The sequence below is a fragment of the Rhincodon typus genome, chromosome 39 (assembly GCF_021869965.1).
Source record: "Rhincodon typus isolate 14 chromosome 39, sRhiTyp1.1, whole genome shotgun sequence".
NCBI classification, from domain to species: Eukaryota; Metazoa; Chordata; class Chondrichthyes; order Orectolobiformes; family Rhincodontidae; genus Rhincodon; species Rhincodon typus.
In genome coordinates this window covers 6,644,425-6,658,669 of record NC_063370.1, presented here as the reverse complement: position 1 = coordinate 6,658,669, position 14,245 = coordinate 6,644,425, and the positions used below count along the sequence as shown (strand labels likewise).

Below are 14,245 nucleotides of genomic sequence, written 5' to 3'. Positions count from 1 at the left end.
TATCTTCAACATGGATACCCACACAGGAACTATTCCCAATGCTGTTGCTATCTGATGTTGAATCTGGTGTTTTGTTTCCACCCCCACCTGCCATACTATTTGAATTGAGCAGAATGGAGGTGTTCACCTGTGCGCAGTCGATGATTCCAACGAACATATCCTGTCTGTGTGGGACTGGCAGAAAGAGCAAAAGGTGGCTGATGTGAAGGTACGGCACCATGTTATTGTGTCATGATTGGTTTGTTTGAAATGTGCATTACTGAGAGTTGTGGCGTAAGGGATGATTGCATCACTTGCAAATAAGATTGCATCACTTCCTGTGACTTATTCAATGTCACATGACAAGTCCACCATCTTGTGGCACATCATCACTACATCTCTACTGGGATGAGCAATAAATGCCACAGTGATGGCCTCATCCTGTGAATGAATAATAAATAAAATTGTAATCCCCGTTGGATATTTTTGTTTTGTTTTGTGTTGTACAAGGTCACTTATTACCAGAAAGAGTTAAATAGCACCAAGGTAAGCCCCTACCCATTAGAGTATGAAAGGACTGTCCCTAGGAGAAGCTGACCACAATTAGTTCAGTTCCAGTTCAGTGAGTTCTATATAGCTAGCAATAATGCATGCTTAGTCTTAAATCTAGGCTGAAATCTTAAAGGATGCAGATCTAATTGAACTGGCTATTTAGTACTTTGTGGTCCCTTTATTCTCTGTCCCTACCTCCCCTTCACTTTTGATGGCTTGCATTTGCCCTTGATGGGCTTTGCATGTAAATATATGGCAATGGCTCGTTGGTCTAGGGGTATGATTCTCAGTTAGGGCCTTGCACATTGTAGATATGTAAGAGGTCCTGGGTTCAAATCCTGGATGAGCCCTATTTTCTTAGGGTGGCACAATGGTTAGCACTGCTGCCTCCACAGCGCCAGGGACTTGGGTTCGATCCCACCCTCCGAAGACTACGCAAATTCCACACAGACATTCTCCCCATGTCTGTGTGAGTTTCATCAGGATGCTCTGGTTTCCTTCCGCAGTCCAGAGACATCCAAGTCAGGTGGACTGGCTATACTAAGTTGCCCATAGTGTCCAGGGATGTGCAGGCTGGGTGGGCTCACCATGGGAAATGCAGGGTTACAAGGATAGGGTAGGGTTGGAGGGTTGGTGTGGACTTGATGGGCCAAATGGTCTGCTTCAATGTTGTAGGGAATCTGTGATTTGATTGGCAACATGGCTGTGTTACTAGTGGTGGTTAATGTTTAAAAAGGGAAAAAAAAGGTCATGGTGATTTTTGGGAAAGCATTGAGTGTGATAACACCCGTGGTATATTTTAAAAAAAGAGGAAAACATTAAGTATTTTGTAATAAACCTATTCTGTTTCTCCAGACCGGATGCCTCTTGCACCCCCCACTTCTGTTAAAGACTTCATGTGGTTTCTCCCATAAACAGACCTTTTATATCCTCATGGACTGTGCTTGTCTTGTGTTGATATTTCTGTGCCTCTCTGTCCAGTAATAAATAGCTTTCTACAAAATAAACCCAACAAAGACACCTGTCATTTAGCAGGCACCATTGGTGTGAGCATTAAGCTCATCAGACTAGGCTACATCCACCGGCCCAAAAAGAGGCACATTTAAAGGGATCTCAGCCCATCCTGAGACTATCAAAAGGAGCAAGTCTCCCTCATGCTCCATCATTGAGTGTGGTTAAGACTGGCATGGACTGACATTTTTCTACTTGCTCCTCTAGATAGTAAGTGGAGTTGAAGCTCAAGATCAGCCATGGTCATATTAAATGAAGCACAGGTTTGCTAGGCCAAATGGTGCATTTCTGTTTTCTGTATTTCTTAGTCTTGTAATGCCTTCTTGTCACCTTGTGCGCAGTGGGAGAGTTTCTCTGTGACTTCCTCCTTTGTGTGCAGGTGCCTGTCTAACCTCTCCCTGTCCTTTCCACATTCTTCCTTTAAACAGTGTTCCAACGAGTCAGTGCTGGCAGTGAGTTTCCACCCCACTGAAGCCCAGCTCCTCATCACCTGCGGCAAATCCCACATTTGCTTCTGGACGATGGAAGGCAACACTCTCTCCAAGAAACACGGCATTTTCGAGGTGAGCAGCTTTGTTCTTAAAGATGGGGTGGTGGGAAAGCTCCTGTACTGTTCCAAGAACTGCACAGGGACAGGACGTCTGACCCACCAAGCCTGTGCAGAGACATGATGCCTTTCTAAACTGTATGCGACCCATATCCCTGTAATCCTCTCTCTATCAAGGTGTGTTTTAAAAGTTGCTATTGTATCTGTTCCTATCACCACCTCTGGCAACATATTCCAGGGCACCTACCACCCCTTGTTTTTTTTTAAAAGAAATTGCCTCTCACATTTCCTTTTAAACTAGCCCCCAACCTTTTACCTTAAACCTATGTTCCCTAGTAACTGATATTTCTACTCTTGGGGGAAAAAGACTGACTATCCATTCTATCCATGCCTCTCATAATTTTGTAAACGTCCATGAGGACAGCTGTTCAGTACAATTTTTGTTTGCAGGAGGTCTGAGATGCAAGCCATTGACAGTGACACTCCCTCACTGTCCCATCTCTCTGGGATTTGAGACGTGGTCCTTTTTTAAACTTGTGGCCATGATTTTCTGGTGTGGAGCCCATTCTCAACACCACCTTCCCTTTTCTGGTGGTGGCTAATTGGCTGTTTAGTGTGACTAAGTGAGTGGTCTACTTGCTTTCCATTCTAGCTCTTCCAAACCCCTGTTCTAACAATAACCCTTGCCTCCTAAATAAAAACCAAAAGAACTGCGGATGCTGTAAATCAGGAACAAAAACAAAGTTGCTGGAAAAGCTCAGCAGGTCTGGCAGCATCTGTGAAGGAGAAAACGGAGTTAATGTTTCGGGTCTGGTGACCCTTCCTCAGAACCCTTGCCTCCTGCCTGTGAACTCTGATCGAGGGCCACGGCGGAGGGAGGGGGATTGGTTGGGTCAGCATTTGTGGTGGGAAGCTACTAGCAGCACGCCAGGGATTTCTAAACCCATGAAATTTCAACACCTAGTCCTTTTGTGCAAGCAAAGGTTATGAGTTGGGGAAGCAAGTGATTCTGTTATTCAAAAATATATCGTACCTTCCTTAACATAGATTAGTGTAAAAATGTTAATAGTTTTACATGGTCTTTGGGGAGATTACATGAAGTCTAGGAGATGGCTGTCCCTTGCTCGCAGAGGTGACAGCATGACCTGTATATAGTTGGTGTTTTATTACAGTTAAATTAAAAGCTAAGTTTTGACAACGATAAGTAACGAATCTTTTGAGGCCATCTTTTTTTCTCCCAGACCCAATAGCTGGGGCCTGAGACTCTCAGGACTCTGGCCAGGTCCAGAATGGGAGGCCGGTCCAGGAAATAGACAGGGTCATGGATTTTTTTTTTGTCCCTGGCTCTACCAGTATAGTAGAGACATTTGTTTTCTCTCCCCACCTGCCCCCTCTCTTCACAACTGCCCACTGTGGAATCTAGATGTAGGGACAACAGCTTCAGGATAAAGGATATGCATTTTACGGTGGAGATGAGGAAGAAGTCCTTCTCAAAAATCACTTGAATCTTTGGAATTCTCTAACCCAGAGAACTCAGCCACAGGGTTTTTCAAGGTAGAAAGTAAAGTAGCCTTTATTTTCTTTACTTTTTGTGGGAAATTAAGGGACCCTACGACATTGGAGCAGAAGTAGGCCATTCAGCCCATCGAGTCTGCTCTGACTTTCAATGAGATCATGGCTGATCTGGTAACCCTCAACGCCACTTTCCTGCCTTTTCCACATGCAGTGATTGGAATAAGGGCCAGGATAATCTCATTGACTCAGATGCTTGATTGACCCAGCTTAACAGCCCCAATCAGAGAGCCATCGCTGACAGATATAAACAGGAGTGTCAGAGAGTCTGATTCTGGGGACCAGCTCTGAGCTGGCTGGTCAGAGTCCCTGTGTAAATAAAGGGTGGCTTGCTGATGGAATACTGGCCTCTGTGCGTTATTTCATCCCATAACTCTGATTCTTTGTCTGTCTGTTTGTTTGTTTTGAGAGATGGAGATGGAGTTTGAGTTGAGATGGGTCAGATCAGCCATTGGCAGAGAGGACTTGAGTTGAGTTTCCTTCTGATTTTTGTGGTCTCTGAGAGGGGGCAAGTTTAAGACATTAAAGGCTAATATTTTCTTAGCTGAATACTTTAATTGCACTCAGGCAGTCTTGTGTTGAGGTTCCATTTCAGGAGTTTCATTGTTTTTTTCTCTTTGTTTTTAACCTTATCCCTACCTGCCCTATGTTATGCTAAAGCTTCAGTCTGAAGATACTGGTTAATTGGGCAGTGGAAGCAAATTCAGCAGTGACCTTTTTCATCTGCAAATAAATGAATTGTTTCTTTGGAGGAGAAAATTTGCAGGGCTATGGGGAATGAGGAAGATGCGTGGGACTATTTGGATGACTCTGGTGCAGGCATGATGGACTAAAAGGCTTTTCCTTTTTGGGCTGTCAATCACTTGAATCTTTGAAACTTGCTGTTTACAGAAGCAAGAGAAACCCAAATACCTTCTGTGTTTGGCTTTTTCCGAGAACGGAGATGTGATCACTGGTGATTCGAGTGGAAACCTGATCGTTTGGGGAAAAGGTAAGGAAGTTGCTCGGAACGATTGCAGAACTGGCTAGCGTTCCTGGACTTGCTGTTCTGGAATCTGTTTTAAATACAACAAACTGAAAGAGATGTACATTTGTGTAATATGTTTTTTGTCGCCATTCCAGTGTACTTTTACAGCTGATTTGAGATTTAATGTACAAGAACTAACCAGAGAGGGATTACAGAATACTGAAGTACAAGAGAATCTGGGTGTCATGAATCTCAAATGCATGCAGATGCAGCAAGATATTAAGAAAGCCAAGGCAATTGTGGCCTTTATTGCGTGGGGAGTTGAGCTTGAAAGTCTAGGTACAACTTTACAGGGCATGAGGGAAATTGCACCTGGAATACGGTGTGCAGTTCTGGGAACCTTTTAATGGATTATACTTTGGAAGCAGTTCAGGGAAAGATCACTCGGCCGATCCCTGGGGTGAGGTAGTTGCCTTCTGAGGCCACGTTAGGTAGGTTAAGCCTATACTTATTGGAGTTGGGTAGAATCTCGGGCGATCTTCTTGAAACATAAGGTTCTGATGGGGCTCGACAGGATGGATGCTGAGAGGATGTTTCACCTTGTGGGGGTACCTGGAACTAAACGACGGGGTTTCTCACATGGAGACGAGTTGCAATTTCATCTGTGGGTTTTTAAGTCTTTGGAGTTCTCGCCTCTGTCTCCTCTGTCTCTCTTCTCCCCCACCCCAAGATAAGAGCAGTGACGTTGTGTTATCGGACAGACTTTGACTGCTTTTGAGCTATAAATGGTTATGGAGAACAGAAAGGAAAATGGCTCTGAGACTGCCTTCATACTAATCGTGGTGATGTTGAATCCTAGAGTAGGCTCAATGGGTTGAACGGTCATAGTTATACCGCATGGAAACAGACCCTTTTGGTCCAACTCATCCATGCTGACCAGATATCTTGGATTAATCTAGTCCCATCTGCCAGAACTTGGCCCATATCCCTCTAAACCCTTCCTATCCATCCAGATGCCTTTTAAATGTTGTAATTGTACCAGCTTCCTCCACCTCCTCTGGCAGCTCATTCCATACATGCACCACCCTCTGTGGAAAAAGTTGCCCCTTAGGTCCCTTTTTAAATTTTCCCCTCACTCCCTCTCACCGTATACCTACTCCTGATTTTATATGATCTTGAGGGGCAATCTCCGTGATGGGCTTGTATTTGTTTTAAAGAATTTGGTTGTAGATATGGAGAGAAACCATTGTCTCTCGGTGGGTTTGGCAAATCAGCCCAGGTCCAAGAGGCATCACCTTCACATTGGACCTAGGTCAATGAACCGTGGTGTATCCCACAAACACCAGGAAGTGGATACTTGTCTTCCTCTCCAAGTTGGGATCACATGAAATGCTTTGAAAGTGAAATTTTCAGTTTTAAGTTTTACAGACCCAAGCTTGGTGAATGGAGTTGCAATACCGATCAGTCATGGTATTATTGAACTGCTGATTACTAAACTGCAGCAATGGCATCAGGCAGCTAGACCACTGGTTTCCAATAGTGACGCCAACAGTTCTCACACCCACTGAGCTCACCTTTGAAAGTCCTGCTTTCTCAATCTTAGCCCTCAACTGAGGCATGTTGACCTTCAGGTTAAACTTACCACCAGTTGTCGGTCTCTCGTCCTCAGGGACTATTAGCAACTTAGTTTTTTACTTTTTGGGCAAAGCTACCCATAAATTTGTGGAACAACGAGATTCATAGTCAATGATGCAACTGATCACTCCACTTTCATCAGTAAGAAACAATACCAGTCTAGAATGAGTACTGTATGTAAAGTGAGAAGGGGCGGGGGTGGGGGGAGTTTGGGAACTAAGATTGAGTTTTTTTTTGTAATCTGCTTCATGGCTATAAATGAAGTATTGCAAGATCTTTAGGAGTTGAAGAGCCTTACTTGCACTCCCTCTGAGGCTGCTTGCCCCTTGTTAATATGTGCAGACAGCACAGTGATCCCCAAACTTGGGTATTTCCATGGGTGGGTAGAAGAACTGCCTTAAAACACCAACATAAAGTAGAATTGGGACTTTTGCTTCTAAGGCAGACAGGGTCTGACAAGACTTCTCTTCAATTATGAAGGAGATTGATAGGGAAGATGTTCCCACTTGAGTTACTAAATCCAACAGCAAATTCCAGAAAAAAATCTCTCACCCGGAGAGTAGCTAAATGTGCAACCCATTCCCACAGTATTTGGGACAAAACAATGAAGCATTGCATTGTGGATAACTGCAGAAGTGCACAGTGGAAAAAGGATAGAGGATTTTGTGAAAGGAGACATGTTGGGCTGAATGACCTATCTTCTTGTTGTAATTTCTGTGTAACAGGCTCAAGGGACCTGTTTCCATTTTACTATCCATGTGTATTCTGTCTGGGAGATGGGGAAGAACTGTTAAGAGTGCAAGTAATGATGGATGATATCTGAACTGCCAGAGAACTGAAAGTCCCCATTAATAGCTATTCACCACCCCCACCCAGCCAGGCCGTAATCCACTCCTTTTTATCTGTCTAACTGTTCTTCTTTCTCTTTGGGCTCTGTCCTTAAACACTGCCCCCAGCCCCAACACAATCATCTGCATATAAACCAACGTTTTCCTAGCTATTCTGAGGAAGGATCACCAGACCTAAAATGTTAACTCTGATTTTTCTTCACGGATGCTGTCAGACCTACTGAGCTTCTCCAGCAATTTCAGTTTTTGAAACTGAAATATGCCCTGCCTCCAAATCTAGCCAGGAGTAAAACTTTAGATCCCATTCATTAAAAATATCTGCTTCTCCTTTATTTTTAAACTTCTTTTATTGAAAAAACACTGTTTTTCATGTCTACCTCTTTGATCAAACGCCCATCCACATGTTGCTTGGTTTTATTATATTTGACAGTGCTCCAATGAAGTGAATGTTTTACAAAGTTAAACAGGGTTTCCCAGCACTGGGTCTACCGACGCTAAGTGGAAGGCAGTTCACTACCACCACCCCCTTCTCAAGGGGCAACTACTAGGGGTTGGTAATAAATGCTGGCTCAGCCAGTAGCCCCCATGTCTCATGAGGGAATTTAATTAAAAACTACATGGGTTTATTGCCATTTTTTGAAATCGTTGTTGCATGACAACTTTTTAATTAAATGTCGCTTTTCAGCTTTCTTACATGGAAGAAGACATTCTCCTGCTGTTGCTATGTGGTTCTTCCTGTTTTAGTGGGTTATAGATTAGCATTTATTGCTCCACTTTTTAACCTGCTGTTTCCTACCTGCAGTCCTCTTGTTGCTGCTCGTTGGCTTTTCCTCCCTGCTGTGGGGCTTATTTCTTTTTTTTTGCAGGAACTAACCGGATCAGCTCTGCAGTTCAAGGGGCGCACGAAGGTGGCATTTTCAGCCTCTGCGTGCTGAATGATGGGACACTCGTGTCCGGTGGAGGGAAAGATCGCAAGGTCATCCTCTGGGACAGGCAGTACCACAAGGTCCAGGAAACTGAGGTGACTAAGAAATGCGTTTTTAAGTGCTCTGATTAAACTTCAGGACAGCTGGTTCTCTTTGGTATGGGGTAATCTTGCTGACGAGCCACTGTTGCCTGTGGGTCTAGTTGTGACTAACCTCACCCCATAATGTGAGGGCAGCTTAAAGTCCACATTCGGAATTCCCCGAAAGACTAAAAAACCTATTTTCAACATCATCAATAATGGAGACTCCACAGCCATCTCTGCTTGAGTTCCCAAAGATTCTCGCACCCTTTTGAATAAAGTAATTGGGATTTTGAATAAAAAGGGTATACCGACCTCTGCAATTATTTCACTGCCTCCTCGATTCTAAACGATTAGCCCCTTATCCTGAGACTGTACCTTCTGTGATTAGAGGGAACTTGAGAAACAGAGGGTGGTGGGGCCTGGAATTAACTGTCTGAAATTCACTACCCTCATCATATTTAAAGAAAACCGCATTAGATGTGGACTCAAAGTGCTGTCACTAACAGGGCTATGGACCAAGAGATGGAAGGTGAGTTTTGGGAAGGACAACGTGTTTCCAATTAGTGTGAATATGATGGGCTGAATGGTCTCCTTTTTTTTTGTGGTGTAAACCTTTCCATATCCCTTCTATACTGGGATTGATGAGATTCTGATTTGGCTAAACTTCTGGATGGCAAGAGTGCTTCAGAACTGTTTACCTTATGTGCTGTCTTCTGTATTTTTTTAAAACCACAGATCCCTGAGGCCTTTGGCCCAGTGAGAACAATTGCAGAAGGAAAAGGTGATGGATTATTTATTGGCACAACAAGGAACTGCATTCTCCAAGGCACATTGAGTGGGGGATACTGCCCTATTGTACAAGTAAGAAATTGCAAATGTTGAACAAAATGGTTCCTTTTTTTGTTGTCCCCACACCCTTGTTCAAGTTGGATGTCTTTAAATTGCTGTCCTGCCAGTGGTGGGGAGGTTAACAGCAGTATCTGTGGCACCCTGAGGGATGCTTCAGGTGGACAATGAATGATTTCTGGTTGAGAGGGAGATTGGTCAACAGGGATTTGTCGACCCCTTTCAGAAGGGGATGAGGCAAGATGGAGAGGTTGTTTATGTGGGCAGTGTGTAACATTTAGGAGGAACGAAGGGTGAAGGGACTAGTGTTTGGAGGATGTCGCTGAGTTAAGGCAACAACTATAAAGCTAATTTACTTTAAGGAAACACTTGTCCTTGTTATCTCCTGTGGTTCTGAGCATCTGAAGAGGTAAAGAAGATTTCGCCAGTTGTTTGGTTTTTGTATGTTTTCAATGTATTGGCTTTCTGTAAAGTGATGGTCATTGAAAACGTTGCCTTTAACTTGTGCCATGTTCTGCTTTGCCCTCTCTCAATGCCGCCAACCACCCACCACCCCAACCCCACCCCCCCCTTCTCCTCCTCCAAACCAGTGCTCACTGATCTGCCTTGGTCCTGTGGTTGAACAGGGGTTACAATTCTAAAATTCTTATTCTTGTTTACAAATCGCTATAGCTTATCCTTGTAATCTTCTTTGCTCTCTGAAATCTCGGCCTCGGGCATCTCTGATACCAGTTGCTCCACACCAGTGGCTGTGCCTTCAGTGCCCCGGGCATCATGCTCTGGAATTCTCCCCTTCTTAACCTCCTCCACCGGTCTATGTCTCTTTCTTCTTTTTTTTTGTTTTTTATTTACTTTTAAGACTTCTTTTAAAATGTCTTTTTGGTCAGATATCCAAATATTTCCTTGTATGTCAGTATCACTTTTAATTTTTGTAAAGCCCTGATGAATACCTTAACACTTTTTTTTTCTGTAAGGTGCTATAAATTTGTTGTTGTTTTTTCTTGCCTGCTGTGAAAGATATGTATTCACTAGGTAGGGGGAGTGAGGGCAGGATCTATCTAGTTGCCAAGACGTAATCCTTGAAAGTGGAGATGCAGATAGACAGGGTAATGAAAAAGGTGTTTGGTACGCTTGCCTTTATTGGTCAGTGCATTGAGTAATAGGAGTTGGGAGGTCACGTTGTGGCTGTACAGGACACTGGTTAGGCGACTGTTGGAATGCTGTGTTTAATTCTTGTCTCCCTGCTATAGGAAAGATGTTGCGAAACTTGAAAGGGTTACAATGATGTTGCTGGGGTTGGCAGGTTTGAGCTATAGGGAGAGGCTGAACAGGCTGGGGCTGTTTTCCCTGGAGTGTCAAAGGCTGAGGTGTGACCTTTATCAAGGCTTAAAATCATGAGGGGCATGGATAGGGTGAATAGCCGAGGTCTTTCCCCAGGGTGGGGAGGCCAGGTACTACGGCCACATCTCCTTTCTCAGTACCTGCCTACGGAACTGGATCATCCCCACTTTGTTTAAAAAGAAAAATCTGCAGTTCTGGTTTTGGGGATAGCAAGAGGGCATGGGTTTAAGGTGAGAGAGGAAAGATTTAAAAGAGACCTAAGAGGCAACTTTTTCACAGAGGGTGGTGCGTGTATGCGATGAGCTGCCAGAGGAAGTGGTGGAGGCTGGTACAATGACAACATTTAAAAGGCACCTGGATGGGTATATGAATGGGAAGGGTTTAGATGGATATGGGCCAAATGCTGGCAAATGGGAATAAATTAATTTAGGATATCTGATTTGGCATGGATGAGTTGGACTGAAAGGTCTGTTTCTGTGTTGTAATCTCTGACCAGCTAATTGTTTGAGAATCTCTTTTTTTTTGAGGCAAAGCCATTCATGTGTTCATATAATTTTTTTTCTTTGTTTTGCTCCTGTTCTAGACCAGAGACTGAATGAATGGAGAGTGGTGTGTGGGAACAAACATACGCCTTCCTCTTCCTCAAGATAAAGGTGTATGCTCTCTCCTAACTGAGTCTTGTGTCACGGTGTTAATCTTCCTGGTTTTTTTTCCTCCACAGGGTCATATGGACGAGCTGTGGGGACTTGCTGCTCACCCAGGTGAGGACAGGTTTGTGACGTGTGGGCAAGACAAGTTGATCCATTTCTGGGACTCGACATCCCACCAGCCTGCCTGGAGTAAGGCTCTCGATGTAAGTCACTGAGGAAGTACTTTGTCACTAGGTCACCAGCTGCCTAGCACTGCGCATTTTGAATCCAAAGCGAAGATGGTGGTGCCACAGTAATGTCTGGGAACTAGTAATCAGGAAGGGCCAGTCTAATCCCTTAGATGTGGGTTCAAATCCCACAAATCTGGAATTGTAAGGCTTTTTTCTACCATGATGATTGGGTAAAATTATCCATTGTTGTAAAAACTCACTTGGTTCACTTTTCTTAGAGAAAAGGAAGTTTGCCAACCTTATTTGGGTCTAGCCTACATGGGTCTCCAGACCCATGACAACATGATCGATTCTTAACTGCCATCTGAAATAATCCCAGCAAGCCACTGTTCAAGTGCAGTTAGGGGTGTGCTACAAATGTTCACCTTGCCAGCAATGCCCAAGTCTTTTGGAAGAATAAAGAAAAGAAATAACTAGGCTGGAATGCTGGTATCCACCAGTGTGAAGGTGTCAGCATGCAGTAATGCTCTCATCTGAGTCCATTGTGGGTTCACATCCTGCTCCAATTTAAAACAAAATGGACAATTAATCTAGCCTGACGCTCCAGTATAATTCTGAGGGAAGGCTGCTCTGTCAGAGACAACACTGTGTGGAGCTTGGGGAACGCAGCAGGCCAGGCAGCATCAGAGGAGCAGGAAAGTCGACGTTGCAGGTCGGGACCCTTCCAAGGGTCGATTTTCCTGCTGCGTTCCTCAAGCTCCATACTGTGAAGTCAGAGACAACAGCATTTGCAGTTCTTGCTATCTCTGCTCTGCTCTGTCAAAAATGCTGTGTTTTAGATGAGACATGAAAGCAGACATCTATCCTCTCTGGGGTTGGGGAATGTAAAATATGCAACCGTCACTATTTTGAAAAGATACAGGGAGGTTCTTGGGTATTATTAACTTTCTAATTGTTGGGGCATGTTATGATTCTGAGATGGAAACCGTGCAATTTAAGAGAACTCTATTGTCTTTAATTTGCATCAATTTATACAGAGACAGTGGAAGGTGATATGGGTGAGGCCTCTTCTGGCGTACTGTGTACAGTTCCAATCGCCTTGTTATAGGAAGGATATTATTAAATTGGAGAGGGTTCAGAAGAGATTTACCAGGATGTTGCTGAGACTGGAGGGCTTGAGTTAAGGAGAATCTGGATAGGCTGGGACTTGTTTCATTGGGGATTAGGAGACTGACTGACTTTGTAGAGGTTTACAAAATCACAAGGGGCAGAGATATGATGAATAACCAGGGTCTTTTCCCTAGGGTGGAGCTGTTCAAAACTAGGGGCATATTTTTAACATGAGGAGAAAGATTTTAAAGACAAGACGGGCAACTTTTCTAGTAGGTCATGTGTGATCAACTGCCGGAGGAAGTGGTGGATACAGTTACAATGTTTAAAAGACATTTGGATATGTTCATGAATAAGAAATGTTTGGAGAGATGTGGGACTAGCTTAGTTTGTGATTTATAGTCAGCATGGACTGGTTGGACTGAAGGGTCTGTTTCTGGGCTGTATTTTTTTTTTCTGTTTCCTTTTGACCTGCCATTTCCATGGTCAAGTCAATAATTGCACTCGGAAACATAATCAAAAATTGCTGGAAAAACCCAGCAGGTTTGGCAGCCTCTGGACAGAAAGCAGAGTTAATTTTTCAGGACTGGTAACCTCCTTCAGAATTCAGTTGTACTATCTGGGCTAAGAGTTGGCTTCATCTCCGGGCTATGGGGAAAAGGCAGGAAAGTGGAGTTGAGGATTAACAGATCCGCCATGATCTCATTGAATAATAGAACAGGGTCAATGGGCTGAATGGCCTACTTCTGCTCCTGTGCCTAATAGTCTTATTTAAATGCAGAGAGCAAGTCCTTGTGATTTCACTGTCTGTAACAATTGTATGTCTCCCACTGCAGCTGCAATGAGGAGGCTCTGCTGTCATGAGAGACTGAGTAAATTGGGCTAATCTCTGGGGTTTAGTAGAATGAAGGGTCTTGACAGGGTAGATGTTGAGAAACTGTGCTTTCCTTCACCCTAGCTGGGGATTTTCGAGCAGGGGTCCACAGTCTCAGGATAAAGGGCTAATTGGTTAGGACTGAAAGGAGGAGAAATAATGTCACTGAAAAGGTTGTGAATTTTTGGAATTCTCAACTCCTCCTCCACAGGGCTGTAAATGCTCCATCATTAAATATGTTTAAGGCAGAGTTTCAGACAACGTTTCTTGGCCCTTTAGGGAACCAAGGGAGGAGGCGGGAAGGTTGAGTTAAAGCATTGGCCATGATCATGTTTGAATATTTGCATGGGCTTAAAGAACTGTGGGGTCTACTCCAACATCTTGAGATATCTCTCTATACATGCAAAGACAATCTGGTCAGAAAGCAATTGGACAACAGGCTCATGGTCTTCACTATTCTGAAAGGGGCAATACGAGGATGCACGTGCTTAAATTTTGTGAAGTGCTGCCTTTAACCTGTGACAATGCTGTGGCTTTAAGAGATGTGTTTTGTCCTGATTTCTTTAAAAGAGGCTGGGGAACAGGTGGTGAGCAGTCTGAAGATAAACAGCTTGTTCCAACTTCTTAAAAAAAAACCACAAGGCCTCTCAATAGATGCAGCCTGAATGGGTGTGACCAAGCTCTCTCTGATCAGGGATTTTTAGTTAGCTTTGAGGCTCAGCAGCAGCTGTTGGGGCCTCAACAGGGTTGAAAGCTGCAGTAAATGTCTCCTGGCTGCTACTCTGTGTTCACTGTGTGTGTCGTGCTCTTGCTCCCTCGCTCTCCCTCTGTCTCTCTTGCAGTCTCGGTCTGTTTCTGCTGCTGGAGTTGCATGTGAGAGTCTGTTTGAATTTGGCTTTTTGCCAAGGGGTGTGTTTATGGGATATTACTATATGGAACAGTTATTTAATAATAGGTGCAGTATTATTCTAAGTTCTTCCTCCCTTTTGTATCAGAGATAGTAGGAACTGCAGATGCTGGAAAATCTGAGATAACAAGGTGTAGAGCTGGATGAACACAGCAGGCCAAACAGCATCAGAGGAGCAGGAAGGCTGACGTTTTGGGCCTAGACGCTTCAGGATCTAGGCCCGAAAC

The 14,245-nt window shown here is 44.0% G+C and overlaps 1 protein-coding gene across 1 annotated transcript in view; it reads left to right on the top strand.

Annotated features, from left to right (window-relative positions):
• eml2 (EMAP like 2) overlaps positions 1 to 14,245 on the top strand; it is a 62,610-nt gene that overhangs the window by 24,836 nt on the left and 23,529 nt on the right. The window contains exons 7-12 of the mRNA XM_020536191.2: positions 113 to 208; positions 1,971 to 2,105; positions 4,553 to 4,652; positions 7,978 to 8,132; positions 8,856 to 8,981; positions 11,029 to 11,160. Coding sequence (XP_020391780.1) covers positions 113 to 208; positions 1,971 to 2,105; positions 4,553 to 4,652; positions 7,978 to 8,132; positions 8,856 to 8,981; positions 11,029 to 11,160 — 744 coding nt within the window. The remainder of the gene's footprint in view (positions 1 to 112; positions 209 to 1,970; positions 2,106 to 4,552; positions 4,653 to 7,977; positions 8,133 to 8,855; positions 8,982 to 11,028; positions 11,161 to 14,245) is intronic.